This window comes from Apium graveolens, chromosome 2 (genome assembly GCF_009905375.1).
Source record: "Apium graveolens cultivar Ventura chromosome 2, ASM990537v1, whole genome shotgun sequence".
NCBI classification, from domain to species: Eukaryota; Viridiplantae; Streptophyta; class Magnoliopsida; order Apiales; family Apiaceae; genus Apium; species Apium graveolens.
The window spans coordinates 6194585-6210849 of record NC_133648.1 but is presented as its reverse complement, the minus strand read 5'-3'; the positions used below and the strand labels follow the sequence as shown (position 1 = coordinate 6210849).

Genomic DNA, 16265 nt, shown 5'->3' with positions numbered 1-16265 from the left:
AAATGTTTTTGAGCCAAACTACTTTACAAGAACAATCAGCAAGAGCCTGATATTCCGCCTCTGTTGTAATCCTGGAAATTAAAGACTGTTTCTTGGAACGCCAGGAAATTGATGCAGAACCTAATAAGAAAATATAACCACCAAAAGAATATCGTTTAACTGGATTACTTCCCCAATCACTATCACTATAGCCCTGTAGTTGTAAATTATTGGTAGCTGAAAAGAACAAACCATGTGTAATGGTACATTTAAGATATTGTTAAACTCTGACAGCTGCTTTCATATGTGCCTCTCTTGGAGCACGAAGAAACTGACTAAGTAACTGAACAATATAAGAAATGTCAGGCCTAGTGGTAGTTAAATACAGTAACTTACCAACCCAAGTCCTGTAAACTGTAGGATTCGAGATAAGAGGTCCTGATTCATCATTATCATATATTTTTAAATGAAAACAATGGGCACTGAAAGAGGGATACAATGTGTCAAGTCAGGTTTTTTGTAACATATCCAAAATAAATTTTTACTGACAAAGAAGCAATCATTTCTAATTCCTGAAAGCTTCTAAACCCAAATAGTATTTAATTGGTCCTAAGCCCTTGATTGTGAACTTGACATTTAACAAATTTTTGAGGTTGTTTATCAAGGTCATATCATTGCCAGTAAAAAAAAAGTATGTCATCTACATACACGACCACAACAATGAAACTGCTTCCAGAAGTATATGTGAAAAGTGAATGACCATACGGAGATTGTACATATTCAGCATCAAGTAAACTGATATACAATTTAGCAAACCACTCCCTTGAAGCTTCCTTCAAATCATACAAAGACTTGATTAATTTGCAAACCAAATTTGATCCCTGAGACAGCTTATAACCTAGAGGTGGTTGTATATAAACCTCCTCATGTAAGTCACCGTGAAGAAATGCATTATTAATATCAAGTTATTCTATGTGCCAATGCTTTGTTACTACAACTGTTAATAGTGTTCTCATAGTAATCATCTTAACCACAGGTGCAAAAATATCATGATAATTAATACTTGTAGCTTGTGTATATCCTTTAGCCATTAATCTGACTTTGAACCTTTCTTTCTGGCCATTTTGCAAAGTATTAATCTTATAAACCCATCGACAACCAATGCACTTCTTATCGGGGGTAAAGGAACCAAAATTCAGGCGTTATTATCTTCTAAAGCTTGTAATTCCTTGTCCATGATATCAACCCATCTACTATCCTTGCTAGCTTCATAGTAATGTTTGGGTTCAACAACCATATCAGCAGAATTGGCTTGAACAGTAAGAACCTGACTAGATACAGTTTTTAAACCAGGGGTGGTAACACTCTAATCTTTAAACCAAGCTGGCCTAATTTTAGATATGTGGGAAACTCTAGAGGGAACAGAATTACTAACAAAAGAAGGTAAATCTGAGATTAAAGGCTCATCTGTAGTAATATTATTATCAAAAAAATCAGGTAAAGAAGATGAAATCTCTGTAACAATTGGTGATTGAACTGGATGCTAGCATCATTATGATCAGAAGGAACAACTTGTGAATTTAAAAAAGAACGAGAAAAATTGTGACTTAGCCAATTGAGAAAGGTATAAGAATTATCATAAGAAAATTGAACAGACTTATCAGAAGAAGAAAATTTAAGCTGATAGGGAAAAATATTTTCAAGAAATCTAACATGACGATTAACAAAGATAGTATGAATAACAGTTTATAGCCTTTTTAAAGATATATTCAACAAACATACACTATATATCTCTATCAAACAACATCATCAAGTACAATAAATTTTAGGTTTGCTAACTTTAGATAATATTTATTTTACCATATTTTATATCAATAAAATTCTTTTTTATTTCATGAAAAAAATATGTACATATTAAAATACCTCATTTGTCCTTGTCCCTTTTAATTTTTTAATGGTCAAATTGATCAACTTTTGACAAAATATTAAATTTCGTTTATTAACTATTTTCAAAAATCCGAGAAAAAATCTTTAAGAATTAAAATATAATTTTTAATATTATAAACTTTTCAAATATTTATATTATACATAGTACAAAAATTTCAGTCAAACTAAGAGTTATATTCAATTCAGATTTAATCCATTAAATTTAAGGAATTTTTATTTATTTTTAAATTGTTTGCATATTTTGACCGAATTAATCTGAAAATCTTGTACAATATTGATGATTTTGTGAGTTTATTATAAATCTTTCAAAATGTCAAGTATTGTAGAGAGATTTCAAAAATTAAAAATATATTATTAAATTCATCAAAATACACCAATTTATCAAATAAAACAAAATTATTGATTTTTGAATACCATCATATTTCAATGCATTTTTAAAAATCTTTTATTTGAATATCAAAAAATGTTAATAATTTTTTAAAAATTTATATTGAATACACTCCAATTATTTCGATAAATTTTTACAATATACAAATTGAATACAGAGTTAGTCTCAAATGAGAACTAGTTCCCTGAAATCTAGTATGTTCTATAATTATATTTATGTGTTCTGCAAATTTGTTTTCACTAATTTTTCTTGAATTGTATCAAAAATTCTAATAAATATATTTTATTTTTACATAATATTGTCATAATTTTAATACATATTGTCATAACACTAAATATAGAATTATAGTATATTTTGTGATTTATGCATAATCATATAAATTTCATTATTTTTATTAACATAACATATATATATTTTGAAAATATAAGAAAAATGAATTATTTTTCAGTATTCTCCTATTAAGATGTTTTTAAGGAAAGCCAGCCCATCGAATACATCCCTTTTCTAAAACATTTTTAAAAGAGGAAAAAAAACAAATAGCCGTAAAAATTTGGAAAAAAATCTTAATTACTATACACTACTACTAGTTTTTGTCACCACGTGAGTTTAAGATATGCCAAAAACAGATTCCAACTCCTAACAAAAAAACTAGTAAGTCGTTTTCAAACATTCTCAAAATTTCTCAAATATTATCTCCCACACACAAATGCCCTTTGTTCTAAAACCCTAGGGTTTATCAAGATTTCGAAATTCACCCCAACATTCTTACCAGTTCCACCCCCACCCCTCTCTCTCTCTCTCTCTCTCTCCCTCCTTCCCTCCCTCTCATATTTATAATATCGCTCCCTCCCTCTCTCTCTCGTTTTTATAATCTCTCTCGCTCTCTCCCGCTCCCTCCTGTTGTCTCTCCCATACATATTTATAAAACATGGCGATGAAGTCAGCAGCAAGCTACTCAGGCCATATAGCCCAAAACCTAGCATCCACAAGTAAAGCCACCGGCTTTCGCTTATTTCAAGATTTCACTTTTTTAACCCAAACTCTTTTTTCCGACCCCAAATCATCACCCAATGTCAAATTCAAGAGTCCCGCTTCAAATTACTCAAATCTCGCTGGAGAGATTCTCTCTAGCTCCTCAATTTCTCCAGTTTCAATGGGCTTGTCTTCGATATTGAAATCGACAAATGTGGTTCCTGCAAGTGGGAATTCTTTCGGAGTTTCGCAGTTGAAAGCCAGCTTTGTGCTCCCTTTTACGCAAGTGTCTAAGTGGTTGCCGAGTGTGGGAAATAAGGTTGAGCAAGTGGGGACTAAATGCGAGAAAAGTAAAAGTTTCGTTGATCAAGTGGGGAGTGATTGCGAGAAAAGTAAGAGTTTGATTGATGGGGTTAGTGGGAAGGGGAGTTGGGTGAATAAGTTACTGAATTGTTGTTCGGATGATACAAAGGCGGCTGTTACTGCTATGAGTATAAATTTGCTTTTTAAGTCATCGTTGGCTGAGCCAAGATCGATACCTTCAGCATCTATGGCGCCTACCCTTGACGTTGGTGATCGTATTTTGGCTGAGAAGGTATGATCTTTGTTGGTTTGAGTGATAATGTAGTTTTATTTGTTTTCAGTGAATTTTGAGTAATGTGTAGTTTTATTTGTTTTCAGTGAATTAAGCTGTTATATAAATTTTAGAATGTGTATGTTGATCATGACATATATTGCAGTTTGAATTATTTGGTATCAGTTGTGTTATATGATTGTACGTTATTTGACTGAAATTAAACAAGGAAGTGTTGAAATGGGTACTGAATCTGAATGGAGAAAGACAAACCAACATGATATACAGGGCACTGAAATTAAAGTAATTAACGAGTCACACTGATGAATAATAGTAATATTGAGTGAGCTGCAGTCACACTAGTAGGTTGGGTTGCAGCCCTGCTTCTGCCGGAGGGTCAACGGTTCCTCTTCATCTATTAATCTTAAGTGATTCCTTAAAAAAGAACTTATTTGTTTCTATTTTTAATTCGTCCAATTTGGCCTCTATATGTACATATATTGATTATTGAAGAGAAATGAATAATTTGACATGAATTTCAAGATTACAGCAAAGCTGAATCACAGAAAAGAGAAAAACAAAACTGGTCGCATTTAAGTTAACACACACAAAAGGGAAAAAGAATCATAGTAGCATTCCAGGTGATTGTCAGAATGATAAGAATTTACCAGTTTGTACCTCGTGGGCCTCAGTATTTTCTTTTTTTTAAAAAAAAAAAAAAAGAGAAGCCAAAGCTCACGTTACCATATTTAGATTCCCCAACAACTATTGATGTTTTGTCCTGCGTAATGGTAGAAGATGTTTCTTCTTATAAATTAGCTTGGTCCTATATCCAGGTGAAACTCGTACTGGTTCTTTTTCATCAGAAAGGGGAAAAAATACAAATATCTAACAGTTAGGTGATAATATATTTTTATCTTCTTTCTTTCATTTTACATGTAGAAATTACCTACCTGTCTAGAAGTTCTACGGGGATCTGTCACTGATTAACACTTCTGTTGTTTGTTCTCGTATTGGCATCTGCAGTGCATTGACTTGTGGGCTTTATAAATGAAGGAATTGTGGGTTACATTGTTGTTGTCGATTGACTTGTTAATACTCTAGGACCAAAGATAGGATATAATTTTTCATATTCTGCATAGTACCGGCTGTTGTTAATCGTGCACTAGGGGGTAGATTACCCCAATGAGCTGTACTATCAAACAGTTTAAGCTTTTACTAGTGTCGCAGGAGCCAACTTTCTTGAGAAATCACTTTCATTGAAGGAAGTCGGTCACTATTATGTATTGATTTGTCAATGCAAAATACTTGTGGGAATTTCACTAGAGATATAGAGTTACTTGTTGGTCAGTTTTTGTCCTATCCAAGAGAGACAATAATCACTTCAGTCTTCAGGTGCTTCGCAAAATTTCAAAAGATATTTTTTACTGCCTGACAGTACCTCAAATATTGCAGCTGTGTGGTAATTAGAAACCAACACAAAGTTTGAGAAACAAAATAAAAGAATTTTTTTTAGAAATGTCCGTCCACGTGGTACTCTAACCTCTTCAGATAACAGGTGTGCGGTAGCAATATAAACTGAGAGACTGCAGAGAGTTCCTGTGCAAGTTCTAATTTTCATATATCAGCATTTCTATCCGGCATCCGTTTCCCATATATCTTATCTTGGCTAAAAGATGATATTTGTATGACTTTGTACTATGATAATTACATAAAACATAATCACTTAAAGACTAATTTTAGGTTTCGTATCTTTTCAAGAAGCCAGAAGTCTCGGACATCGTTATATTCAAGGCCCCACCAATTCTTCAGGTGCCCATGACTGAGTAAAGAATTTTATGTATTAAAGCAAAATGAAATTGTGTTATGCAAGGCTGTTAGGAAACCAAAATAGTTTTTGAAAATTCCTGTGTATGTAGGAAATTGGTTATAGTTCTGGCGATATCTTCATAAAGAGAGTAGTGGCTAAAGCTGGGGATTATGTTGAGGTAAGATAAATCTTCTCCTGAGGGGTACCATTTTTTTTTACTGGTTTTGAGCACTCAAACATTTGAATATTATGATAGGTACATGATGGTAAATTAATAATCAATGGTGTTGTTCAAGAAGAAGATTTCATTTTAGAGCCGCTTGCATATGATATGGAGCGAACGGTATATACTTTTTGCTCATATTCGTCGATCTTGATTTTTCTGTAGATTAGTTTTTATTATAATTGATGAAGGCCTTTATTCTTTTTTCTTCCTCTAATAAGTATTGGGTGATCGCTTTTTTCGTATTACAGCTTGTGCCTGAAGGTTATGTGTTTGTGATGGGTGACAATAGAAACAATAGTATTGACTCTCATAATTGGTAAGCTGGTATTTTCAGAATACAAATCTTCACTAATTGTTTTCGTCATTTTCTAACATGTCTAGATTTGTGTATTTCTGCTGCTTCTTTCACAATACTTTCCAGGGGTCCTCTGCATATCAAACACATACTTGGTAGATCAGTTCTTCGATATTGGCCTCCTTCCAAAATTAGTGACACTATGTATGAACCCAGTGTGCAATTTGCCTGTTGAGACTGATTCAGATAACTTGTTTCATACCGAGTTCATAGTCCTGTGTTTTTCTGTTCTCCATCTCTCTCTATCTCGTATTCCACTCTTTTCTTTCGTCTGTCCTGTGCAATGAAGGGATGAAACTGGATAGAATTGGGAAATGAAAAGATAGGCACGAACTAAGTATATATTTTCTCACCCCTACATTTAGGGGTGAGCAGAAAAAACCGAAACCGAAAAAATAACCGAAAAAACCGATAAATCAAACCGAAAAAAACCAAACCGCTAAAAAACCCGAAGAAAACCGAACCGACAAAAACCAAATTAGCGGTGCGGTTTCGGTTCCGGTTTTCAATCAAAACCGAATCGAAATTAACCGCACCGCTATATTATATATATATATATAATATTATGTATATATACATGTATATATTTTTATAACCTGGTTCTAATATTTTGTTAATTAAATATTTACTTAACATTAGTATGATAAATTGTATAATATAATACCATTAAATTAATTAAGATTAATATGTAAATACTCTTAAATCATAATTTTTTTAATATGTATATAATCAATTTTATCATATGTTTTGATATATACTCTTTTTTTTCATTGTTGTGAACATATATTTTTATCATATTTCGTATCTATTATTTAAGATAATATGAATTATACATTCAAAAAATAACTTTATGAAAAACATCAATTTTATTTAACGAATTTCAAAGTGACAAATCTTTGGTGATTAATGTAATATTATCATTTACTTTGATGTTATTTTTTTATCCAACACATTATCAACAAAAAAAATTGTGCATAAAAAAAATATAAAAAACCGAATAAAAACTGAAACCGATATATGGTTAACCGAAACTGAAAAACCGTTTTAAGCGGTTTGGTGGCGGTTAATAGCAATTAACCGAACCGAACCGCATGTATTGGTTTGGTTACGGTTAATGCTAAAAACCGCACCAAACCGCACCATGCACACCCCTAGCTACATTGCGGGATTCGTTAGGCATGCATGATTACTCGATAGTAGATAGCTTAGATTAGTGTAGTAGTCTCACCCAAAAGCAGTGTTCTGATTTATTTTTTTTGTTTTTAGTTTTTTTAGTTTTCTGTTCTATTATCTATTCCCAAGGGTACACATTTATTTATTTTTTAAAAAAAATTAATTGTATGGTCACATTGATTGTCCATAATCCCAACACTAGAGGGATTTTCATCAATATTATTAGTATTATATGGAGAATTTAACTTACCAACAGGTGTAGATGCACTTTGTTTGGAAAGTAAAAATATGTTTTCACCTCTTTTTTCTTTGCTCTTTTTTCTTTGACTTCTCATCATTTTTTTCCCTGTAAAAAAGAGAGAAAAAGAGATTATTACAATACTACAAATATAATTGAGAAGAAGAACCACAAACTGAGAAAAAGATAAATGTATCTTCTTCTTTTTTAATAGTGTCCTCATTGTTCTTCTAATCAATTGGTAGTAAGTAGTAACCTAATTGAGTTGGTTGTGTTAGAAAGTTGTATGGGCTGATTTTAATATATTTGGGCCGCGGTCATGTAATCAACAGGCTTTCAGTCTTGTAAAACAGGCCACTACAAGCATCCAGTCTGAAAAATGATCTTTCTATCACATTTTGGCTACTATATACTAGATTTTAATTTTATCAATGGTTTTTTTTTTAAAAGAAAAATAATTCAATAATTAAAAGACATATGACATCTACATATATAATCGAAATTGAATAAAAGCATAATCATATCCCGTTGATTTCTTTTTTTATAGAGAACCAAGCGAATTTTTGAAAGATATATACATGTTGTAATCCTCTAATTATTATTTTGAGTAATCGACCATAATTACATCACCATAAAAATCATTTTTGCTAAATTAATATCATGTAAATTCCGCAGATCAAAATCTTAGATCGACTCTTCGAATACTGAGTCAAGGAGTACTATATAACAATAATTATATGTATAGGTGATGATGTGCGATTATTACATGTGTTGATTATGATTCCCATGAGCAGCATAGCAGAATGCAACCTTACTTCGCATGCGGGTACTATTATCCTGCCCTCAAGGCTCAACCTGCGTCCCCTCCCATATATTAATCATTACTCTCAACCGTCTCCGCTGATTCACAATAATCGATTGTTTGAAAATTATATGTTCATCATATTTGCATAGAGTAAATTTTTTTACAAATGATATATAAAGCGGGGATAGATAATATGACCTTCACATTTATAACAATATTTCGGTAATAAAGTATTCATGAAAAATTACGGTGAACAATTAATTTTAACAATGAATTGTGAAGAAACATCATCTTCGATCTACTATACTATGTTCAAATAAAAAAATTCAATATTTCTATCAATCGGTGTCACCCACTCGAACGCGGATGTTTGAGTTCAAGTTTGCGATCATTTTTCGACTCGAACTCGAGCAAGTATACATTCACGTAATATTGGAAAACATTTTTAAATAATCTCCATTCAGGTTTTTGCTGACAGCTTGTAACAACATGTGAATAAAGGACCCGTAAACCCTAATCAAAACTCAGTCAACACTGCAAGGTCAACATAAATTTCCTGCTCCCCATGTTAATTCACCTTAAAACCTCCCACGCGCAAGCAATCACCTGTTCCTCAGCCCACCAAACTAGTCATGAACCCCATTAACAACAACTCGTACAAGCTCTCAAATCATTTTACCAGTAATCAACAATATCTCTAGTCCCCCGCAAAGCTAAAATCACTTCAAATTACGTATTCCAAATCATATTAGTGTTATAAATCTGTCAATTTCGGGTCAAGATAAAATCACTTAAGACTAAAACTAAAGAAGTAAAAATCTAAAAATGAGTCGTTTCAAGTCACTTTCGGCTCACTTTCAAATTTTTTCTTAGTTATCTGAATTATAAACTGTATCGAGTTAAATCGAGTTTCGGGTTGTATCTAATATTGTCGTCCCTACAAATCATCACACTCTCGTAAACAATCATAAAAGCAAATCCACTCCGCACCATAAGCTTCCATGTTCCCCACACCACTACATCCCAACCCTATACCACTCTTAAATTCAGTCAGTCACTTGTCGCACTTCGAGACTCGAGTATCACATTCACAAACTCTCCTCAAACTTCTATCTCTATCACCACCGTTAAAACCCACCTCGAGATGCGTTTCTAAAATCCCCCACCAACTAGAAAGACAACAAAAAACGGTACGTACATTTTTATTTTACTACACAATTATTTGTTGCACCATGAACATGAACACAAGCATGGAAGAACGTCCCGAGACTGAGCTCATTTCAATCCCGGCAACTCCACGTGCATCAACTCCGGAGATTTTAACTCCCTCAGGACAAAGGTCACCTAGGCTGGGAACTTCAAAGGAGGGGAAATCGTCGTCGGCCTGGACGCCGACGTCGTTTATTTCCCCTAGGTTTTTGAGTCCCATAGGGACTCCAATGAAAAGAGTGCTTGTAAATATGAAAGGTTATTTAGAAGAAATGGGTCATCTTACCAAGCTGAATCCTCAGGATGCTTGGCTTCCTATAACGGAGTCGCGGAATGGGAATGCGCATTACGCTGCATTTCATAATCTCAATGCTGGTGTTGGGTTTCAAGCTTTGGTCATTCCTGTTGCCTTCTCTTTTCTTGGCTGGTACATGCATTTATATTTCCATACTCTCTTTTCTTAATATTGATTTCATGTGTTATTATGATATATAAGCATGATATGCATATTAAGTTTCAATTCTAACTTGTTGAATAGCATTAAGTTTCCATTCTAACTTGTTGAGTAGCATTAGATCGTGTTGAGGCCTTTATCTAACAACTTCAGGTTTTAGTTTGTATGTATTCTATGCCCCCTTATCCGTATCTAGCGAGTCATTTCTCTGATGTCTTAAGGTTTCAGAGTGACTGGTTAAGTAATACTCGTATCAAAACCTTTAATGTTGTGAACATTGTCATGCGGAAAAGTTACTTAACATGTTACCAGAAACACGAAAAACTGTCTTTGAGTTTAAATTCTCTACTTCGTATTCCTAAATATGTGCTTATAGTACTAATACAATATCTAATCTTAAAAATAAATTTCATTGTTCTGATGCTTTAATTTCAATGTAATAAAATTAGAGGTAGGACCATATTTTAATTTTGTAGTGAATGAAACAGCTGGTTACTGGGATTGAACTTGGAGAGATGTGAAAATTGAAAAAAGGCTACCTAACTGAAGATTTTTGCTTAACTATGTGTCCCTAATGTATTAATTTAATCATGGTCATTATGTCTTTTAAGTAAAAATAGTATATTTATGTCTCTTAATATTTTGATAAAAGAGATTAGTAGTGTGGGTCTGCCAATCAATGTGGAATACTGTAATACTGGGCTGTTTGCTTTTGGGAATTTATCATGCTTTTGACTGAATGGGGAAAAGAACAGATCTTGAAGAATATCACTGGATTTTACTTTAGAATATTTTTGTAGTTTCTTTAATTTAGCTTTTGCTTTTACAGACTATTTAAGTTATACTGTATGAAATGCATCAGTGTTTTTCCAGATTGGGGCCTGATGTGTGTTAATATATATTATTGGAGCCAATGGGATAGTTGGTATAAGCTTTATGATTGATTGTTTTGATCAATAATTATAACTGTCAAGATTTTATGCAGTCAATTATTAATTTCATTTGGCAGAATAAGAATCCAATGCTTAGAAATGCAGAACTTGTTCTTCATCTGGTGAATATTTTGGTTAGAGAACTAGTATATAGCCTAATTCGACTTACTTACTTTATGTTCTTTAAATAGTAACATTATGGGAATGTCGAGAGAAAAAATTAAATCCATTTGTTAAACGTAACTCTGATATCTCTACTTGACACAAAAAAATGGAAGAAGAAGAAGAAAAACCTCTGATATCCCCACCCAGTCCCATTGCGCTAGAGTACTGGAAAGAGAAGTTATTGTAGACGAGGCTTCTGAATAAATTTCTGCCAATATTAGCAATGATAATACTGGTTTTAGCTACGTTGCATTGCCATGTTAAAGTATTTTGTTATAGCGATTGGGTGATTGTATAGGGTTTGTGGCACTTAACATCTAACATACGTAGTAAGTAGCCAAAAGCACACAAATTTACAAAACTGAGGAATTGTATTTTTGGAGTAGACTATTTTCGTCTGGGAGCAATGCTCTTGAGTCTTGAGGACTTGTATTTTGATACAGCTGCACATCTATAACTCAATGGCATGTACTTGTTTTTTAGATAAGTAAATGGCATTGATAGGTCTCATTTACTACGGACAAAGAGATCTAGCTTATTGAGAAGGAATGCAATTTCATTAAATTTATCCATTTAATCATGCTAACTTCTGATCTCAGTAATTATACTTATTTTATGGTTGTAATTCTATGTATTCAGGAGCTGGGGAATAATATCATTAACCATAGCCTACATATGGCAATTGTACACACTCTGGATTCTTGTTCAGCTACATGAAGCAGTTCCTGGGAAGAGATACAACAGATATGTCGAACTTGCACAAGCAGCATTTGGTAAGAAAACTTGATAAATTCACTGCCCCTATATATATATTAAAAGAACCTAGTGACCTGTGATTTATCAATGCAACCACCTGCTCATTCATACATCTCAACTTAGCTAACCTGAAATGATTCGGAATGTTGAGAATTGCAGTGATATTATTCTTGTTTCATTAAATTCTCACTGGTGATCTGTTGTACTTGTACATGGTTTTTAAATTATGTTAACATTCTTTTTCAGGGGAAAGATTAGGCGTCTGGCTTGCTCTCTTCCCAACTGTCTACTTATCAGCAGGGACTGCAACAGCTCTGATTCTTATTGGAGGGGAGACTATGAAGTTATTCTTCCAGATTGTTTGCGGTCCTCTTTGTTCATCTAATCCATTAACAACAGTTGAATGGTATCTGGTGTTTACTTCATTGTGCATTGTGTTATCCCAGCTTCCAAATCTCAACTCGATTGCAGGACTCTCTCTTATCGGGGCCATTACAGCCATCACCTACTCGACTATGGTGTGGGTTCTCTCTGTCAGCCAAGAAAGGCCACCATCAATTTCTTATGAACCACTTTCATTTCCTACGGTTTCCGCCTCTCTTTTTTCTGTTCTAAATGCACTAGGTATAGTCGCATTTGCATTCAGAGGCCATAATTTAGCCCTGGAGATTCAGGTGAGTTTTTGTAGTTGGAATATTGACCATGTATTTTTTTTAATTTTCTGAAATACTTCTATTAGAATGTGGCATCTAATTATAAGTAAAATATTTATCTGTGACTTCTTCAGTCAACAATGCCATCAACTTTCAAGCACCCTGCTCATGTGCCAATGTGGAGAGGAGCCAAAGTTGCATATTTCTTTATTGCTACCTGCTTGTTTCCTGTTGCCATTGGAGGTTTTTGGGCTTATGGAAACCTTGTGAGTATTCCAACATAAGATTAAACTCGAACTTCAAGTCTACAAGACTAGAACCATGTTTGCTTATCTGTTTTTTACTACATCAAAGACCAGAAACAATAGAAACTTATCACTAAACTTGGCTGTAGTCTACTTCGGTTAAGTTTTCTTTCAAGCACAACTGACATGACAGTAACACTTAAGAAACATGTTGCTGATCAAAATCGACAAAAAACATTTTGTTGCTCTGTGAAGGAAAGAGAGCCAGTGAAGGTTCTAAATTATCTGGTTGTAATTACGATAGAAATTACAAAATTGACTGGAGCGACTTGCATTCGGCCATATGCCATTGCATCCACCCCCCTAAACTCACACTTGAGCAACTGCATTAATTAAATACGTTTTATTATCGTTTAGATCACTGTTAGATTAATAACTTTTTCGTGTGGTTGTATACTTGTATTAATTTGCAAATGTGCTTTTTGGTGCAGATGCCTTCTGGAGGGATGCTTAACGCGATCTTTGCATTTCACAGTCATGACATCTCAAGACCACTCCTCGCAGTGACATTTCTTCTAGTCGTGTTCAATTGCTTAAGTAGTTTCCAAATTTACTCCATGCCTGTTTTCGACAGTTTTGAAGCTGGTTACACTAGTCGTACCAACCGCCCTTGCTCAATATGGGTCAGGTCTGGCTTCAGAGTCTTCTACGGATTCATCTCATTCTTCATCGGGGTTGCATTGCCTTTCCTGTCCAGTCTTGCTGGTCTGTTAGGAGGACTTACATTACCGGTCACATTCGCCTACCCTTGCTTCATGTGGGTTCTCATTAAAAAGCCGACAAAATACAGCTTCAACTGGTATTTTAACTGGATCCTTGGTTGGCTAGGTATTGCATTTAGCCTGGCCTTTTCCATGGGAGGTATTTGGAGTATGGTTAATAGCGGTCTTAAGCTCAAGTTTTTCAAGCCCCCCAACTAAAAAGCATATAAATTTTGTGTATGTATTTTCTAGTACCATGGTTTTAGTCTTATGCTTATTTGTACAAGTATGAAAACTGTACTCTGTACCTATAATATTCATCAAAATTACATAGTCTGCTGGTGTATTTGCTTGTGTTCTATGATGCACTATATCTGTTCAGCAAATGTGCCATTACTGGTGTAGCCATTACTTGTGTAGCCATTTAGCGTTGCCTACATATATACCTTTCAACTGCACCTGGAAAATGTCTCTAATCCTATCGAATAATCACTATTGCATTCAACTAATCTCACAATCTTTGATAACCTCTGTGGGAATTGTCTCATTATTTATGTCTGACTTGTCTGAATTAAAGTTTGCATCTGCATGCCCCCTTATCTGATGATGTTTCATTTATCGGTTGTCTAGTAAGATATGCTATATTTCATCCGTCCAGAAATCACTTCGCATGATGATTTGTACTCCCTTAGTTCCGGCCATTTATATACAGATGGTCCGGACGTGGAGGATAAGAAAAACATTAAACAAATATTACTTTTGGTCAGCGTTTTATAAACAAATATTACTTTGGGTCAGAGTTCTAAAAATTGACCGATTAACCGATTAATCGGATTTCGGACGCGTCTGGTCTGGGATTAATCAAAAATCGGGTCAAACGGCCGGTCAAAAATCAGTTAATTCGGGTTAAAAATCGGTTAGTTCGGTCAAAATGTGAAAATTAATTAAAAAAAAATACTTATTAGAGAAAAAATGAAATTCAAAATAATAGTTAATATCTATTATATATATAATAGAGCAAATAGCGGGTTCGGTGAAACAATTTATTCCAAATTACTAATTTACCCCTCAATAATAAATGCAAATAATTATCAAATTTAATATCATGTATTAATTACACTTAAGTCAGTATTACTCCTTTTTAATAAATATAAATAATTGTCATATTTAATAACATATATTAATTACACCTAACTCATTAATATTAATAATTTTATATATGTTACCATTTATTATTGAATATTACCAACCTATAATTTAATATCTAAAAAAAAAATAATATCTGCTTGTATATATACTAAATTCTTGTTTTTTGAAGACTTTATATAAAATAAATTTATTTTCAGCAAATAAATTTAATATGTTAGCTAATCTGAAAATGACAATGTTAGTGTATCAAGTTTTAAATTCAAGAAATATAATAGATATTCTCTTTGTATGTGAATAAAATAGTGGGTTATGAGAGCGTTTATAATAAAGTTGAGATTCTTATTATATGACCAAATCGAATATAAACTAAGACTGGTTTGAAGATTTTGAATATATATAATAAATATTAAAATATCAAGTTCATTACAGTTATATTAATATTTTACAATAGTAAGGTAAATCATTTTTCTTACATTAACCAATTTAAAGTTTTTTCAGAGGTATAAGTAAAAGAGTTATAAGATTACAACAGTGGTATCAAAATCAAAAATTTCGCCGATAAATTGCTACAAGACAACCAAACAATCTATTGAGCAAAATCGGAGCATACAACATTTTTGCCATTTTTTATCAAAATCAACAATTTTCCGATCAAAATTTGACGAATCAAACACACGATTTGAGGCTATGAAGAGAAGAAAAGGAAGAAGAAATATACTCAGCATCGAGTTGTTGAAAAATGACGATTTTAAATGAAGAAATCAGACGGCTGCCGAATAGAAACTGAAAAGATAAGGGAAGAAAAAGAGAGATGCATAAAGATTATTAAGACTCTTATTATCTTAATAAATAATGCACACAAAATAATGTTATAACTTAGTATGGATGTACAGATGCAATTTTACACATCTCAAATATAATTATTTTACATATATATTTTAAAAAGAATATAAAAATATGTTCGATATTATTTCGATTTAGCATTTCGATAAATTCTCGATTTTTGATAAACCGTAAATCAGTAGTTCAACCAATTTAGTCCATTTTTCAATTTTCATTACCATTGATTACTGACCTATCTATTAATATATTTATCATAAAAAAATGATGTATATTGAAAAATGTATTTATATTATCAATTGTACAATATTATATTTAATGTGTCGTCTTTCATATCCAGTCATTACATCTCTAATATGGAAAGTAAGATTACCTCATATTCATTATATTTTGTATCACTAATTGTACCATGTTAACAATTATAATAACTATTTAATTAACTCCGCAATATTTCATTATTATGAGTTGTAATTATTTTCATAAGATATGTGTGCTTTCATTTATATTATATTTTGATCGTATATTTCAATTTCATTTCCGCGTATTCAATTCATTTTGAGAAAAAAACACGTTAAGTAAAATATCAATCTCAATTTCATAAAGAGAGATATTTAGTTAATCGATCCATCGTGAA

The 16265-nt window shown here is 32.8% G+C and overlaps 2 protein-coding genes across 5 annotated transcripts; both read left to right on the top strand.

Moving 5' to 3' along the window:
- The first annotated feature begins 3021 nt into the window (after positions 1-3021).
- On the top strand, positions 3022-6484 carry LOC141705793 (thylakoidal processing peptidase 1, chloroplastic-like). 4 transcript variants are annotated; one of them, XM_074508682.1, is made up of 6 exons: positions 3022-3881; positions 5625-5672; positions 5780-5848; positions 5927-6013; positions 6145-6212; positions 6318-6484. In XM_074508682.1, the coding sequence occupies exons 1-6, from the start codon at positions 3243-3245 to the stop codon at positions 6424-6426; spliced, it is 1020 nt and encodes a 339-aa protein (XP_074364783.1). In that variant the 5' UTR covers positions 3022-3242; the 3' UTR covers positions 6427-6484. The 4 variants fall into 4 exon arrangements, with proteins under 4 accessions (XP_074364783.1, XP_074364782.1, XP_074364781.1 ...); XM_074508681.1 differs by having other exon boundaries at positions 5622-5672; XM_074508680.1 differs by having other exon boundaries at positions 5604-5672.
- Positions 6485-9521: 3037 nt separating this feature from the next.
- Positions 9522-13988, top strand: LOC141706815 (lysine histidine transporter-like 8). The gene is made up of 5 exons (XM_074509658.1): positions 9522-10103; positions 11867-12000; positions 12230-12657; positions 12771-12902; positions 13373-13988. The coding sequence occupies exons 1-5, from the start codon at positions 9700-9702 to the stop codon at positions 13859-13861; spliced, it is 1587 nt and encodes a 528-aa protein (XP_074365759.1). The 5' UTR covers positions 9522-9699; the 3' UTR covers positions 13862-13988.
- The last annotated feature ends 2277 nt before the right edge of the window (positions 13989-16265 follow it).